Source organism: Etheostoma cragini, chromosome 24, assembly GCF_013103735.1.
Source record: "Etheostoma cragini isolate CJK2018 chromosome 24, CSU_Ecrag_1.0, whole genome shotgun sequence".
Lineage (NCBI taxonomy): Eukaryota > Metazoa > Chordata > Actinopteri > Perciformes > Percidae > Etheostoma > Etheostoma cragini.
In genome coordinates, this window is record NC_048430.1 from 10,819,343 (window position 1) to 10,834,726 (window position 15,384).

At 38.0% G+C, this 15,384-nt stretch overlaps 2 protein-coding genes across 3 annotated transcripts in view; one reads left to right on the forward strand and one right to left on the reverse strand.

Annotated features, from left to right (window-relative positions):
- The window catches only part of LOC117939505 (zinc finger protein 501-like), a 197,132-nt gene that overhangs the window by 39,608 nt on the left and 142,140 nt on the right, over positions 1–15,384 (reverse strand). The window lies entirely within an intron of this gene.
- LOC117939493 (histone-arginine methyltransferase CARM1-like) overlaps positions 7,324–15,384 on the forward strand; it is a 16,535-nt gene continuing 8,474 nt past the window's right edge. The window contains exons 1-7 of one of the 2 annotated variants that reach the window (XM_034864905.1): positions 7,324–7,608; positions 8,384–8,471; positions 9,413–9,535; positions 9,611–9,744; positions 10,095–10,199; positions 12,189–12,299; positions 14,594–14,771. In XM_034864905.1, coding sequence (XP_034720796.1) covers positions 7,495–7,608; positions 8,384–8,471; positions 9,413–9,535; positions 9,611–9,744; positions 10,095–10,199; positions 12,189–12,299; positions 14,594–14,771 — 853 coding nt within the window. In that variant the 5' untranslated portion in view covers positions 7,324–7,494. Of the gene's footprint in view, positions 7,609–8,380; positions 8,472–9,412; positions 9,536–9,610; positions 9,745–10,094; positions 10,200–12,188; positions 12,300–14,593; positions 14,772–15,384 lie in introns of both variants that reach the window. The other variant, XM_034864904.1, reaches the window with a different exon arrangement.

Consider the following 15,384-nt stretch of genomic DNA (forward strand, 5'->3'; position numbering starts at 1 on the left):
CCATTTCATAGGGGTATGTTTTCACCCCTAGCCCTTACCACTCGGTTTCAAGGGCCAGTGGCTAGGGGAAAGGGGGTAGGGGTAAGACAGAGAAATGGGATTCAGCCTTAGCGTCAATAACAACACCAAAGGCACCTAACCAAGTGTCCGTATGTTACGAGATGGGAGTGAGAATGTTATGGTTTCAGTTTTGTTCCTTCTTCTTTTTCTGCATTTTTTGCTTTCTGTTATTATCCATGTTTCCTCCTCTGGTCATGTGTTGTAATTTCTGCCTTGTCTTCCCTTGTGAGTGTCTGCATGTTCTGCTTCCTTTTTTATTTTGATAATCTGGTTTTCTGTGCTGTCTTTTCTCTAGTTTTACCACCTGCCTTTTGTTTCCCGTCTTTGTGATTGTCGTCCCCATCCTGATGTGATTCACCTGTTGCATCATCTGTTCCTCGTTAGTTCCTTTGTCTCTTGTCAGATCGTTTTGTGTGTTGCTGTGTGTGTACCTGTCAGAGTGATCTATGTTTGTACCTTTTCCAGTGGTCTGTATTCCCCTGTCAGTTTTCCCCTGCCTCCGTGCTCCTGTTTTGTACTGCTGTCTTGCCTTTTCCCTTGGACATTTTGGATTTTGAATATTTGGATTTTGGACTTTGTCCACACATACACACGGATCCAAAGAATGAACAAAAAAGTTCATTCTTTGGATCCGTGTGTATGTGTGGACATTCTGTTTTTGTGAAAATATACCCTTGTGAAACTCTCTCCTGCCTGCCTGTCTCTGCGTTTGGGTCCTCCCTTCCCTTACCGTCACAGAAAATCTGTCCGTTTTTTGCATCAACTTTGATATCGGCCCATTTCTTTTTCATTTGCGCCACTGTCCTCTGAGGCTGTGGCAATAACTGCTTCTGCAACACTTCTGCATTAGTAATGGCCACACTCTGCGCTCCAAACATATCTTTCTCTTTTTCACCTCTCTATCAACTACAACTTCACATTGAGTGAAACTGGTTTGCCTTTTTTTCCTCTGTGCGCATGATGTTGGTATGGTTGAATATTAATTTAGGGCATTTCACTGACTATTTAAGGGCAAATATGGGTCTGATAGGAACACATACTCACATCCTATGTTTTGTCTGTACGCCACTTCGGACAAATTTGCAGCACAGTTTTATTAATGACGCCCCAGGTCTGAAAAGTGTTACCTACAATGGCATAGAATTTCTCTACTGCTGTGCATGCAGATATACCCAGAGGTCCGCGTTTACCTACTGGTCTACCTCACTTTAGAAGGGTTAAAAAAAACGACCCTCTTTATAGGGAATGCAACCCACAAACAACGCAGACTTTTGTAAAAAATCATCACGCCTGGTTTAAAAACGGCAGTCCACATTACAGATGCAACGTCTTCTATTTTTACCGTCTATGGGTAGATGTTGTAACTGCTAAATTAATGTTGACAACTTTACCCTTCTCACTTTCTTCAACAGGCCATGTTCGTCAACTCTTCCTCCTCCCTCAATGTTACGCTCGTCTTTACTCCCATCCCCTCCTCCATCTCTAATCTCTACATGCAATGCATTAAATCTGTGGCCAGCACTGTCCTCTATTCCATCTACACATTCACCAACCTCCTCCTACTCGCCCCTCTCTACATCTTCATCCTCTACATTGGTGTCCAACGATGGAGGCATCATCAAAATATGAGCCACACTGACTTCTTCACCTACCATATGATCGCTGTGGAGATTTTTGGTATTTCTGGATCATTCATCTACTGTGTGGGCATGTACACCAATAGTGAAAACCTGTTATTGTTGGGGTTGGTTGTTTTATGTGTTATTTTCCCTGGACAGACTCTGTTTCACAGCCTCACCTGCGTGGAGCACTACTTGGCTGCTGTTCACCCCATCTCCTACATGCGGCTGCGAGAAACCGGAGGGTTAAGGATCAAAAACATCAGCATTTTGTGTGCTTGGCTGCTGTGCTTCATGTGGGTTGGGATAACATACTTGTACTGGCCTGGCTTTCCTTCCATCCCATTGTTCTGCATGCTGGGCTTCTCATTTATTGTTACATCTTTCTGCTGCCTTTCTGTTGTCCGCGTTCTGATTCGTCCCGGGCCGAGGGAAGTGGGAAACGTAAAGGAGCAGGTTGACCAATCAAAGCAGAGAGCTTTTAACATCATCAGGGCCATAATGGTAGCTCTGTTGTTGAGGATTGTTGGGCTTCTGCTTAATTGTGGCGTCATCCAATTGTATTGGTTAGATTGGGAATACGTCTGTGCATTGTTAGATGCTGGGATCATTTTGACGGTGCCCAGCAGTCTGGTTCTGCCTCTGTTGTTCCTACAGAAGACAGGAAAACTGGCATGTTGTAGGTGCAACACTAAATCAGGATAAGGAGTCAAGTAAATAGAGAGCCAAGTGCCAATTAGCAGCTGCCATTACTAGTCCACATAGTGTGTTATTAACCATGTGTTTCGTCGACAGCTTACTCTTATCAGTTGCGCAGCCATGATGTTGTGTGGCAATGTCAACTACTTTCCTGAAACCCCTTGCACGTCTGATAAATGTCTAAGCAGGCATCCACCTTTTGGTTGCCAGCTTATTTGACCCACCAGTTCTCATCAATATAGAGGCATGTGTCACCAGTCCACAAACCAGAGCCATGAACTTGGCAGAAACAAAAGCGCAAGTTGCTAGTGCAAAGTTTGCAATAGCATGTTGCCTAACAGTTTAGAAATGTATTGTATAGCCTACTTTTCAATTGTAATGCAAACTACACGTTTAGTAATTTAGATAGACAGCAGAAAAATGCAATTACAATCCAGGTGCCACAACTATCACAGGAAATCTGCAATTTCTGCGATTTGTAATGAGGCTCATCAATAATCTCAAGACCCTGTCTCACAATTAACCCTTATGTTGTCCTGAGGTCAAATTTGACCAGTTTTCAGTTTAAAAAAAAAATTCACAAATAATGGGCCGTCAAAATAGGCGCTGAAAATGTCAACATTAAAAATATCAAAAAACGTAAATAATGTACCCACAACACTTAAAAAGTGACACACATGTCATAGGAAGCGACGATAGTGTTGAAAAAAAGTGACTAAAATGTTTTCTTTTCATGGTTGACAGGAAGACAACACGAGGGTTAAAATATTTTGTTCCTCATATTTATGTTTGACGTTGTAAATTCATATTTTCAATATATATGTACTTATATTTCAATTGTTATATATTCATATTTGACGTGCTTCATAATATCTTCAGATTGCCTTACTGTTTACATTTGGGTTGCTGTATATTCATATTTGATGTGCTATACATACAGTTGTGCTCATGAGTTTACATACTCATTCTTAAGTTGACTGAAAAAAGGAATACAAAAATCATGTTTTGGACATTAATCGTAATGCCTTAATTAAAAAATGAGGTAAAATCCAACCTTTAAGAACATTCATTTTCTTTGTGAATGAATAATGTATTGTAAATGAATGAATGTTCTTCATTAAAATAGACCTTTACAATATACACACCCGTATGTTAAATTCCCATAGAGGCAGGCAGATTTTTATTATTAAAGGCCAGTTATTTCATGGATATAGGATACTATGCATCCTGATAACATTCCCTTTGGCTTTGGAATTAAAATAGCCCCCTCCCCCCCCCCACATCATCACATACCCTTCACCATACATAGAGATTAGCATGGGATACTTTCCATAAAATCATCTCTCAATGCAAATCAAACCGGCTATTAGTCTAACTGAAATAAAACCATGCCATTAAAAATAAAAATGTGCCTGCCTCTAAGGGAATTTAACATAGGGGGGTTTATACTTATGCGCCCTTTATTTAAAGGAAGAACATTTATTTATTTACAATACATTACACACAAAGAAAATGTGTGTCCTTAAAGGTTGGATTTTACCTGATTTTTTAATTTAGCCATTAAGATAAATTTCCAATAAATGATTTTCTTTATTCCGCTTTTTAGTCAACTTAAGCATGGGTATGTAAACTTATGAGCACAACTGTATGTATTTGGTGTGCTTTATGACTTGTGTTGGTTCATCAAACTGCTTGCTTCTTTACACGGCACCCTGGACAAGGAAATATTTTACAAGTTGGAAGTTGCTATCAACCTATAAGCTGAACATCAATCAAGTAAACTGCCTTTAACCATCTCTGCTGTGTCATGTGTATGCATTTGTATCTAACTACATGTTATTAGAAACTAACACTGTAGCTGTGAAAAAGTCCAAATTATTGTTCTGGTGACAGGTTTGAACACCTGTATAGCTCCAATGGATCGTGTTAAGGACTAACAGAAAAGAGGTTGTGCATAGTGATAAATAATGGGAAAGGACCATGTGACATCTTTGACTCCTTCGGTGAACTGGAGTCATGGGCAACTCACACACTTAATCAAAGATGATGTATTCTGTCATTTGCATGGCCACTACATGCGGCTACCTCCGTGCCTTCTGGAAACACATTACTTCTGTTTTCCATTTGTTTCTGTTTTTGGCCGCACCTATTCATGACACTGTCACAGATGATTAATGATTGGTTTAATCATTTAAGTTTTTTTTAAGTGTGGGTGATTTTTTCTACTTGTTTTGACCATCATGTGGATTAATAATGTCCAGGATAGCTTACCTGATTGTCTATTTGTTGGTGAAAAAAATCAAAATCCAATAAGCAAACAATAAATAAATATCAATAATAGAACTCATAAAGCCATTTGTCATCCAGCTCAATAGGATTAGCTTTGTATCAACCCATTTGGCAATGGCTTGAATGTAACGGATGTTCATTAATATAAAAAAGTCACGCACTAAAGCTTTAAATAACTGACCAATCTGAAACGTCTTGTTCCAGTCTAGGTTGCGAACCTGGTTCAGATAGTTCTGCCTGTTTTTCGGGATCAGACTCAGTTTTGAACATGTACGGCTGAGCCAAGGCCAAGATTTTCAGCTGGGTTTGTTTTGCTCACACTAGCTTGCTTGCCAGGGCCCTACTCTGCTTCTGACTGGCTAGTAGTCCTTAGCTAGGTACTGTCAGGGCCCTCATACTCTGCTTCTGACTGGCCAGTAGTCCTTACCTAGGTACTGTCAGGGCCCGCCCTCATACTCTGCTTCTGACTGGCTAGTAGTCCTAACCTAGGTACTGTGCATGTGCTACTAACAGCAAAGATGGAGAATAAGTGAGATGCCTCACTGGGTACCTAAAATGCAGCGCTCAATACATAGGGTGAAAAGAGGAGCTGCAGCAATGTGCAGTATGACAAAAACAATTTAACCATACAAACCTATTCGGGTCTATTAATGCAATTATGTCCCAAACAACTGATAATAATATGAGCTCTTCCACATATATTTTATTCCCATTTTTATTTAAACATGAATTTCATTTTTAATATTGATTTAATTATTTATTTTTTGCACTTTAAAAGTGAGTTATCATCTTCCATTCGCTTTGCATCATGATAGCAGTACACTTTGCTGATGAAAGATGAGAATTTTTTTTTTTTTTTTTTATCTTTTAGTAACAAAAAATTGAAAAATAAATTACAAATGTAAAGTTTCTTAGAGTATATAACAAACAAAACACTGAGAAAAGAAACGTTTACACTATACATGTCAAAAACAACACCTAAAGAAAAAATCTGACGTTTTCTCACAAAAAAGAAAAAAACATATTAAAACGTCAGAAAAAAAGTCTCAAATAAACAAAATCCTGTTAATCACACAATTTAAACAATATGTACCCATGTCCCCACACCCATTATACAAATAAACAAATAAATAACCAAACTCAGGTGCAATTTCAAAAGAATTCTGAAAAATATTAAGCACACAAAATCAAAGTTTTGAAATAATAATAAAGATACGTTTTTGAATCCAATCTCTCAGAAAATAAACAAAAATAACCAATACCCAATGGAAACCCCAAAAATACAGCTGGATCTTACATTTCCCATCATTCAACTCCCCCTTCTGCAACCACCTGTGTGTCGTGCTGCCGAGTCTCTCCACCAGATGGAGACACATCTCCTTAAATTAATTTGACATTGATTTTCAATCACAGATCAACCTTTAACCCTGTTGTCATCGGGTCAAACGAACCTGTTTTCCTATATCAATGTTATTTTTAATTCCCTAAAATAACATGATTGATTCCACACAACGCTCTTTGGCAAGAACAAATCTCTACTTTTTATTAATTTTAGGGTGTCTTATTCAATTTTATAGCATTTAAAAAAACAAAATGTATTGGTTTTGAAATAGTATTGAGTGAAAGTTGACATAATCCTGTCTGGGATTATCCATCAACATACATTTCTTTAATTTTAGTCTAAATAATTCCTAATTTCTGTTTTTCTAACTCGAACATTAGGTAAAATTTTCTCTAAATGAGGTTATATCAATCATTTTATTTTGGGGTTTTTAAAACAAACATTGATATAAAAATGGGTCATTTTGACCCGAGGACAACATGAGGGTTAAACCAAGGGAGCTAGCTAACATTCATGAATGTTTGTAAAAACATTTATGGAAAGCTTTGGCCTGCGCATAGTTAACTCTTGTGGGTTGCCAGGTTGGGAATAAGCCCAAAAACTGATTCATTTTAGATCTCTTAGAACTTGGTTTTTGTAGATTTTAGATACCAATTAATTACATCGTGGTTTAGAGCAGTCAATCTTCCTCTAGAGCCCGACCAACTGAATATTTGGTTATTTATAAAAAAAGAAAATCCAGAAACGCGTAACAAAACATAAATAAATTTCCCTAAATTAGTTATATGTAGTTAGTTATGAGTTCTCACTAAAATAATATGATAATAATTTGTTTTTATTTTCACAGGTGCCAGGTTGTGAATAAGCCAATAAACTGATTAATAAATCAATGAACTGATTAAGATTAGATCTTAAAGGGGCATTACAGTTTTTTCTTAATTTAGAATGAAAACCCAGCTTTGTATACATAAAGTACATTCAAATATTTAATTTATCACTTGAATGCATTCCCAAGAAACACCTCTGCAAATTTGAAAGTTGTTTTTTGTAAAATAAATCCATTTAGAACATTGTTTGGGTTTGGAAGTTTTGTTATTTTTTTGAAATTTTGTCTCTTTTTACAACATTTACGTGTCGTTGTCATTGACGTTTGTCGCTTTTTTGACAGTTTTTACGAAAGCTTTTGTCATTCTTTTGACATTTTTGTATCTTTTTACAACATTTACTTGTCATTGTTATTGACATTTGTCGCTTTTTTGACACTTTTCACGAAAGTTTTTGTAAATTTTTCAACATTTTTTCTTGCAGGAGTCTTGCAAGAGTTGTAGCGTGCTCCCGTCGTCTCAACCATTTGGTATAAGGTGGTTCTAGTAAGTCTATTTTAAGCTTTTTATCCCTTTTTAACTTGTGTTCCCCCCTCTCTATTCCTTCCTCCATCCCTCCTCCCCATTTCCCAACCCCGTCCTCTCCTCCTTCTTCTCCAGGATGGTTTCACACGGCAGAATGGAGGAGAGAAGCGAGGAGTGTTTCTCTGTCCGGGTTTTCACTCTGCAGGAGAAGATGCTGGCGGGGGACGAGGATATGGACACACATGACCGGGTACACATTCTCTTCTTAAATCCCTTTTACAAAAACAAAAACCTGCTTTCTTTAGCATATCAAATGCATTCAAAGTTTAACTTCTGCACTTCTAATGTGTCCAGCTTTGAAATTAATCTGTTAACTGCATAAAAGGCTGAAAATCCAAAAGGAATGAGATAACAGAAGCATGCCAAGTCAAAATGCACATATGAACTAAAGTAGTCCTCATTTCTAAAATGTCTTGCTTACAAGATGTATTATTTACAATATATGATTAATTAATAACAATTGATCATTAAGCTAACATTTTTGTTTTTGCTTCATTCTTTAGTGTGCCCATGTGGATATGAACACTTCCAACGTTCGGGCAAGTTTTTCTTTTATTTTTTTCAAAGTTTATTTCAACATTTTTGTCTATTTTAGGTTTTTGTTCAGCACCTGAACATACGTTGAAGGTTTTCCGAGCCAAAGTGTTTCTATGAACTAGAGTAATCCCTGCCATCAGCTGGAACGTCATTTCTAAAATAGCTAGGTTCATTGACACTACAGGGACCATAAAGTTAGAATATTTTTGAAAGAAAAAGTTCTTATATTTTAGAAAGAAAGTTGTAAGACCAACATTTACTGCAGATTTGAAACAAATTAAGATGACACTGCTGCAGATTTAGTTCTGGCTCTGGTGATGCCTTTGAAAAGTGCTGTGTAATAAAACCCTGCTTGGGGTGAGAAAGCGGTGTGTGTGAGCGTGTTTCTGTGTCAGCGATGTAACCCAGCATCTTGTGCTCTGCAGCAGGTCAGTGTGTGGATACCGCGGGCCGAGCAGGAGCTCCATGTGATCCTCCGCACACGGCCGGATGCTCAGCAGCTCACTGTGCACGACGGTAGAGACACACACAGACACACACACTCTAAACCATTTCAAATGGAGGAGTAAGACTGGGGCATATGCAATTTTAGGAGTACTAAATATATGTGTTATGCATAGGTGTTACATACCACCAACCCTCCATAGTTTTGGTTATACAAAACAACACATAATCACTACACAATAACAATAAACACAAGAATATGCATTCTGTGTTAACCTACATTTTATCATCACTGCACTTGAATAATATACCCTCATTGGGGGTCTAGGCTTAATGCTGCTGCTCCGTCAAAACAATCACAATGTTTCCTCCCAGATCATGAAGTGTTCATAGAAAAACCTTCGTACCATTACCTTCACTAAGTTTTGACTGTTTTTCAGGAGCGAGAAATATGTCAGGAAAAAAAAACCAAATGTCGAAAAAAGCACCAAATATGTCTAAAGAATCGCCACAAATATCAGGACAAAGCATCAGAAATGTTGGAAAAAGCCTAAAAACTTTATAAAAAGGATACAGATAATGTCAAGAAATGGCAATAAAGTTGAAAGAGCACCCAAAAATTTCCAAAAACTACAAAAGGGCAAAAAAAACTTGGAATAAATCCCCAAATTGTCCGAAAAAAAAACAGGAAAAATGTTGATTAAAAGCCTTAAAAAATTTAGAATAATGAACCAGGGAAAAACCTTATGTACAGACACACACATGCCATGTGTTCTTATTTGTAGATTAGCATGAAGATGTAAAGTAGTAAAAATGCAAAGTTAAAGCTCATTAGTGGTGAAGGTACTGATTCTATTTCTGTCAAAGATTCTGCATTCAAATGTGCACAGACATGATTATCAAATCATTCATGAGTATTGAAAAGAAACATTATTCATTACCGAGCAACACACAGAGAATGATTTAACCCAATAAAACCGGAAAAAACAAAAGTGAAACTGATTTTTGTCCAGCCAACAGAACACTCTTCCAGTTCAGCGTTTCCAAGGAGACGGATTTCTGCCAGGTCGGAGGACAGTCCTTTCTGTTCACCGTCGGCAAGCTGAGTATCCTCCTGCGGTTCAAAACTCCAACTGGTCTGTACAATATATATTAATATCCGCTGATCGTCCTGGGAATTATGAGTTAAAATGACTTTTCTGAATCTGCAGATATGAAGAACTTCCAGCAGTTAGTGAAGAGAGGGGAGGATGAAGGGGCCAGGAAAGGTTGCACCGAAGGAGATGAGAGACATCCCACTGGGGTCGAATCCAAAGCGGAAAATGTCCCTGCACAGATCTCCCAGGTCAATGTTTCCAACTGCAGCAGGGGCGAAGCCAGACGGTGTAATCATGGGGCAATTTTTTTACATCCAGAACACAAAAAATGTTGAGGATGACTCATTTTCACTAGGGCAAAAAATGTCTGATGTTTCTATTTTAATAGTCCCACGACATAGGTAGGATTGCACCATTGATTTGCCAGTCCGGGCAGAGAGACTTGTGGCAAAATGACACAAAGTAGAAGTTGTTTTCTCCAAAGCCCTGAATCTTTGAGGCTTTTCTGATGATTTTTGGCTGGAACCCCAGAAGCTCTGCCCTTGCTTTGCAGGTGTAATAGATTAACTTGAATGAGACATTTTGTTTGTTTGTGTAGTTCCACAGCTGTTTGTCACAGCAACAGAGCCTGCTTCAGGACTACCTAAGGATTGCCACCTACCACCGAGCCATTTTAGTCAATGAGAGAGACTTCAGAGACAAGGTGAATCAAATTTCACATCCACTTCACATATGTCTAATGGGTGCTTTTAGTTTGACTGTGTTCACAGCGAGCCAAAGCTGTGAATGAATGTGATGCAAGAGAAAGTTGTTCTTGGGTTGGTCAGAAATCTTACTGCACTACTAATGTAAAAATGTCAAAGTACAAAAAGCACTGCAAATTATCTAATGAAACTTCAAAATCATTAGAAAAATGCTAGAAAAGTCTAAATAAATACCAACAATCTTGAACAAATGCCTTGACAAATGTGACATAATGCACCAATAATGACAAAAATACCAACAAAACGACCTATAGGGTATGTTTTTTATTTAGACGTCCAACAGCGTGTCAAAGATGTGACAGCAAAAAACTTGATGATCAGAAATCTTTCCTAGAGGATGTTTGAACAAATTACTTGTTCTCTTGGAGCTATATCAATTGAAATTCCACCCAAATCTCAATTTTCTGTTCCATTCTAGAAAGGCACAGTTGTCTTGCGGTCATTACTTTGAATTAAAACCACTATTGATGTATTGGGAAAAAACAATATGAGGATCATAAAGACAACAGGAGCCTCTTTCCCCATCAGTTCCAATTGAAGCAATTCTAAAACTTAACCTTGGTAAGATGGCCGCCAAGTGGTTCCATCCTGAAATGGCAGGTCAGAATTACATGTCATATCTATTGTTGAATATCTACTGTATGTTAAGATCATCATCCATCTATTAGTTGCTTTACAAATGAGGGTTCACACACAAAACACCTGTAGTTTCACAAAATATGATTTGTATTATAATTTCAACTACCCAACAAGTACAGTTAAAATGATTAGGTGATTTTGATTAACCAAACGGTTTTGATTGTTTCCAGTTTCTAACATGAGGATTTTTCTGCATTGAGTACTTTTACTATTGATACCTTAAGTACATTTTCCTGATGGTACTTTGACTTTAATAATTTCAAGTATTAATTGCACAAAGGGCTCGCTGACATTGTGTTTGTGGCCAAAACAAAATTGATTGACACCTGATGATTGAGTCATATGATGCAGCCAGGTGCGTACCAGGCGACCGATCTCAATGCCTCTTCTAGATGGGTTCGGAAATTGACAACAGACAACCGAAAAACCAAGTCAAGTTTGAGTCCGGACACAAGTACTACAGCCCTGCATCTTCCACCACTGGTTAAGTGATCCAATAGCATCTTCACCCACGCATAAACGAGTGAAAAAGGACCTTATTTGGAAATATCTAATCTTGTTGGGTAGGATGGGAGCGACACTGCATGACATTACGCTGTGGTTAATCAAGATTGCATTCAATGCTTCTTTACAATCATTAAAGTTAGTCACTCCTGAGTGGTTTTCCCCAAGAGCTAACAAGAGCTAACTACAATGTTATTAAAATCCTCAGACATGGCCAAAACTCCAAAATAAGACTTGGAATTATACTTTTTAAAGCTTCCTGCGAAATAAAAAAGGACAGATAATGATAAATGAAGATTTGCCTCACAGGGGTCCATACCATGTAATGGCAACCTTTAACTTTCAAACCCTGTGGAGGTCTTTTTTGCACGTCATCCTATTTCTCTGACATCACATTTCCTGCATGGGCATGAAAAGCCCAAAGAAGTAGAAAAAAAGAAAGAAAAGTTGGCAAGACTTCTGCTTGGTTGCATGAAACTCAACTGGGAGCTGGGAGGGTCTTTTGGAATTGTGGACACTGTGTAAAACATACTTCATTCAAATTTGATAGAAACAAAACCAAACTCATCAAAAGTTGTCTTGGTTCATTTTTCTTCTGTTCCGACAATCAGCACTCTGGTTTGGTTGAAATAAACCTTTACTTCACCCATTTACATGTGGAAAAATGCTCTATACACGCAAAAAGTACTGTTTGTTTACATGGACTTAGGTGGGTTTGGGATGGTGATTTCAGGTAAAAAATAACCTTTTTAAACAGTTATGGCGTTTTTTTTGTGTCTCTGTAGGTGGTTCTGGACGTGTGTCGTGGTTCTGGTGTTCTGTCTTTCTTTGCGGTCCAGGCAGGAGCCAGTAGAGTGTATTTGGTTGAGCCCAGCCCTATGGCCAAGTTTACACAGGTCAGTCCATCTGAAGCCTTTATAATGTCCGCTTTACCATAGTGTCAGCTCAGAAGCTTTTGCACGTTTTTGACGCTTTTACATACACTTTAGTTTTTGACACTTTTCCGCTTTTCCTTAAGGCCGTTTTGACTGTTAGGTTGTTGTTTTTTCAGTCGTGTTTGTCAATCTCATGCCTCTGTCTTTGCCTTTTTAAAGCTTTTTCTGTGCAGAAAACAAAGCTTTTCGGTAAGTAAGCTAAACTGTGAGCTTGCACGCAGAGCCGGGAGAGGAAAGTTCTGTTTGTGTTGGCCTAGAAAGAGCCAAAAGAGAGAAAGACCACAATGCACCAGATAGCACACAGTGCATACATCAAATGCAGACCGTGGCATTCTGGGGAGTTAATGGGTCGCGGCACCATCTGGCCCAGAGTTCAGAAGGAAAGGGGCTGCAGGGAGATGCTGTGGCTCACAGGACTGAGAACAGAGTGTTTATATATATATATATATATATATATATATATATATATATATATATATATATATATATATATATATATATATATATATATATATATATATATATATATATATACTGTATCAGCATGTTTTGGGTCATTGTTTTTGGGTTGAAAGACCCATTTCCAAGGAATTACCTCTTCAGCATAAGGCAACATGACCTCTTCAAGTATTTTGATGTATTGAATCTGCTCCATGATCCCTGGTATGCGATAAATAGACCCAACACCACAGTATGAGAAACATCCCCATAACCACCATGCTTTACTGTCTTCACGGTGTCCTGTGGCTTAAATTCAGTGCATAGGGGTCATCGGACAAACTGTCTGTGGCCCTTAAACCCAAAAAGAACAATTTTGGTCTCATCCGTCCAAAGAATGTTGCTCCCTTTCTCCTTTGGCCAGTCAATGTGTCCTCTGGCAAACTTCAACCTATTCACTACTTTTTTCAGCAATGGGGCTTTCCGGGGGCTTCTAGCTGATAGCTTTACTTCAAATAGCCTTTTTCTGATCTGACGAGTAATCACAGGTAGCTTTAAGTCTTCTTATATTTATCTGGAGCTGATCTTTGCTTGAGCCTTTGCTATTTTGGCTGTTCTTCCATCCATTCCGATGGTAGTTGACTTTTTCCCCCCCCACATCATTCAGGCTTTGTAAGCCATTTCAAGGCGTTTGAAATCATTTTGGCTGAGCAGCCTATACTTTTCTGCACTTCTTTATATATTTTTCCCTCTCAATCATCTTTTTAAACAAAGTCGGCTGTTCCTCAGAGCAATGTCTGGAACAACCCGTTGAGTATTTCAGTGTGAAATGCACTATAACCAGCAATGCACAACATTTTCTTCCTTCCTTCCTTAAATATGGGCCATCACTGACACCTGTTTATTCACAGAATCAATCACCTTACTAATTGAACACAACACTGCTATTATTTTGAACATGCCCCTTTCAATTACAGATTCAATTCCACAGAATGAGCAGCATGCATGTCATGGCTGTTGGGTCTGTTGGTTTTCAATGACTCTACAACACTTACTAGGAAATTATTTGTCATTTAGAAATATCACATCTGCCAAAAAATATGATTTATGAGAATGATGTTGGACCGCCAAACCGAAAAAGTAGCAGAAATGTTTCATAAACTGCAACTACGCGACACTCAGGTCGCGGGTAGATTTTGGCAGATTTTCTGACCTTGAGACTCAAACTAAAACAGTTGCAGTTGAGTGACTGAGTTTGCATATTCAGTCACTCAGTGATGGGTAACTTTTTTTGCTGACTTTTTTCAACCTTTTTTTTGTTGTTTTCAATGTGGAAGTTGCTTTTAGACATTTTTTACATTACAATAGAGAGAATGGTCATTTTTTTGTCTTTTGTTTTTTTTAAATTTGGTGTCATTTTTAAATACAAATGTAGCTGCCATTTATTTCAGACATTTTATTGCATTCTTCTGTAGTTTTGTTGTTAATTTTCAGTTTTTTTTCACGTTTATACTTTTTTTCAATGTTTTTGACACATTATACAATGTTCATGCTCCTTTTTCATATTTTGGTTTCTTTTGTAAATGTTTTTGTCACTTCTTAACATCTTGTTTTGTAACAGTTTTGTGGAGATTTTTAGGCATTCTGTTATTAAATATCTTGAAAAATAGTTTAAGAAGCTGCTGTAAATGGAACATGACCCTGAACCTCCTTCTAGAATTTGGCTGAGCCCCCAATGTTTACACTGTCTGGCTCCGTCCCCTGCAGAAAACAGTTTTCCTGTTATCTAAGTCAGGATTTGTGTGTCTCCTGTGCAGATGCTGGTCCACAGTAACCATGTATCGGAGCGGATCAGTGTCCTGGAAGGGGAAGTGGACGAGGTCAGCTGTCCTGAAATGGTGGACATCATTGTCTCTGAGCCGATGGGATACATGCTGCTCAATCAGAGACTCATGGAGAGCTTCTTGAGATCCAGAAAATGGCTCAAACCCAACGGTAGAAGGAAGATAGAAACACATCAGAAAACCTCCAAATCCTATGTTGGAATAAATACAAGCGAAAATGTTCAAAAACAGCAACAAGAATATTAAAAAAGACAACTAGAAGCGAAAACAGCGACAGAAACAACGGGAAATAGCGACTGACGTTAATTTCTGGGGAAAAACAGCGCCAATGCAAAACATTATTTTATTTCAAAAAGCAATCACAAAATGCAGGGAAACAAACAGTAAAACAGCTTCAGAAACATTGAAAAAAAGAATCAAATAATGTTAAAGAAAAAAGAATGTTACAACTATGTTTTTCCCAAATACTGTTTAGATTTTTAGGCATTCTTATCAGATACCTTGACAAATACAGTGGTGTGAAAAAGTGTTTGCCCCCTTCCTCATTTCCTGTTCCTTTGCATGTTTGTCACACTTAAGTCTTTCGGAACATCAAACCAATTTAAACAATAGTCAAGGACAACACAAGTAAACACAAAAATGCAATTTGCAAATGATGTTTATTATTAAAGGTGAAAAAAAATCCTAACCATCATGGCCCTGTGTGAAAAAGTGATTGCCCCCTAAACCTTATAACTGGTTGGGCCACCCTTAGCAGCAACAAC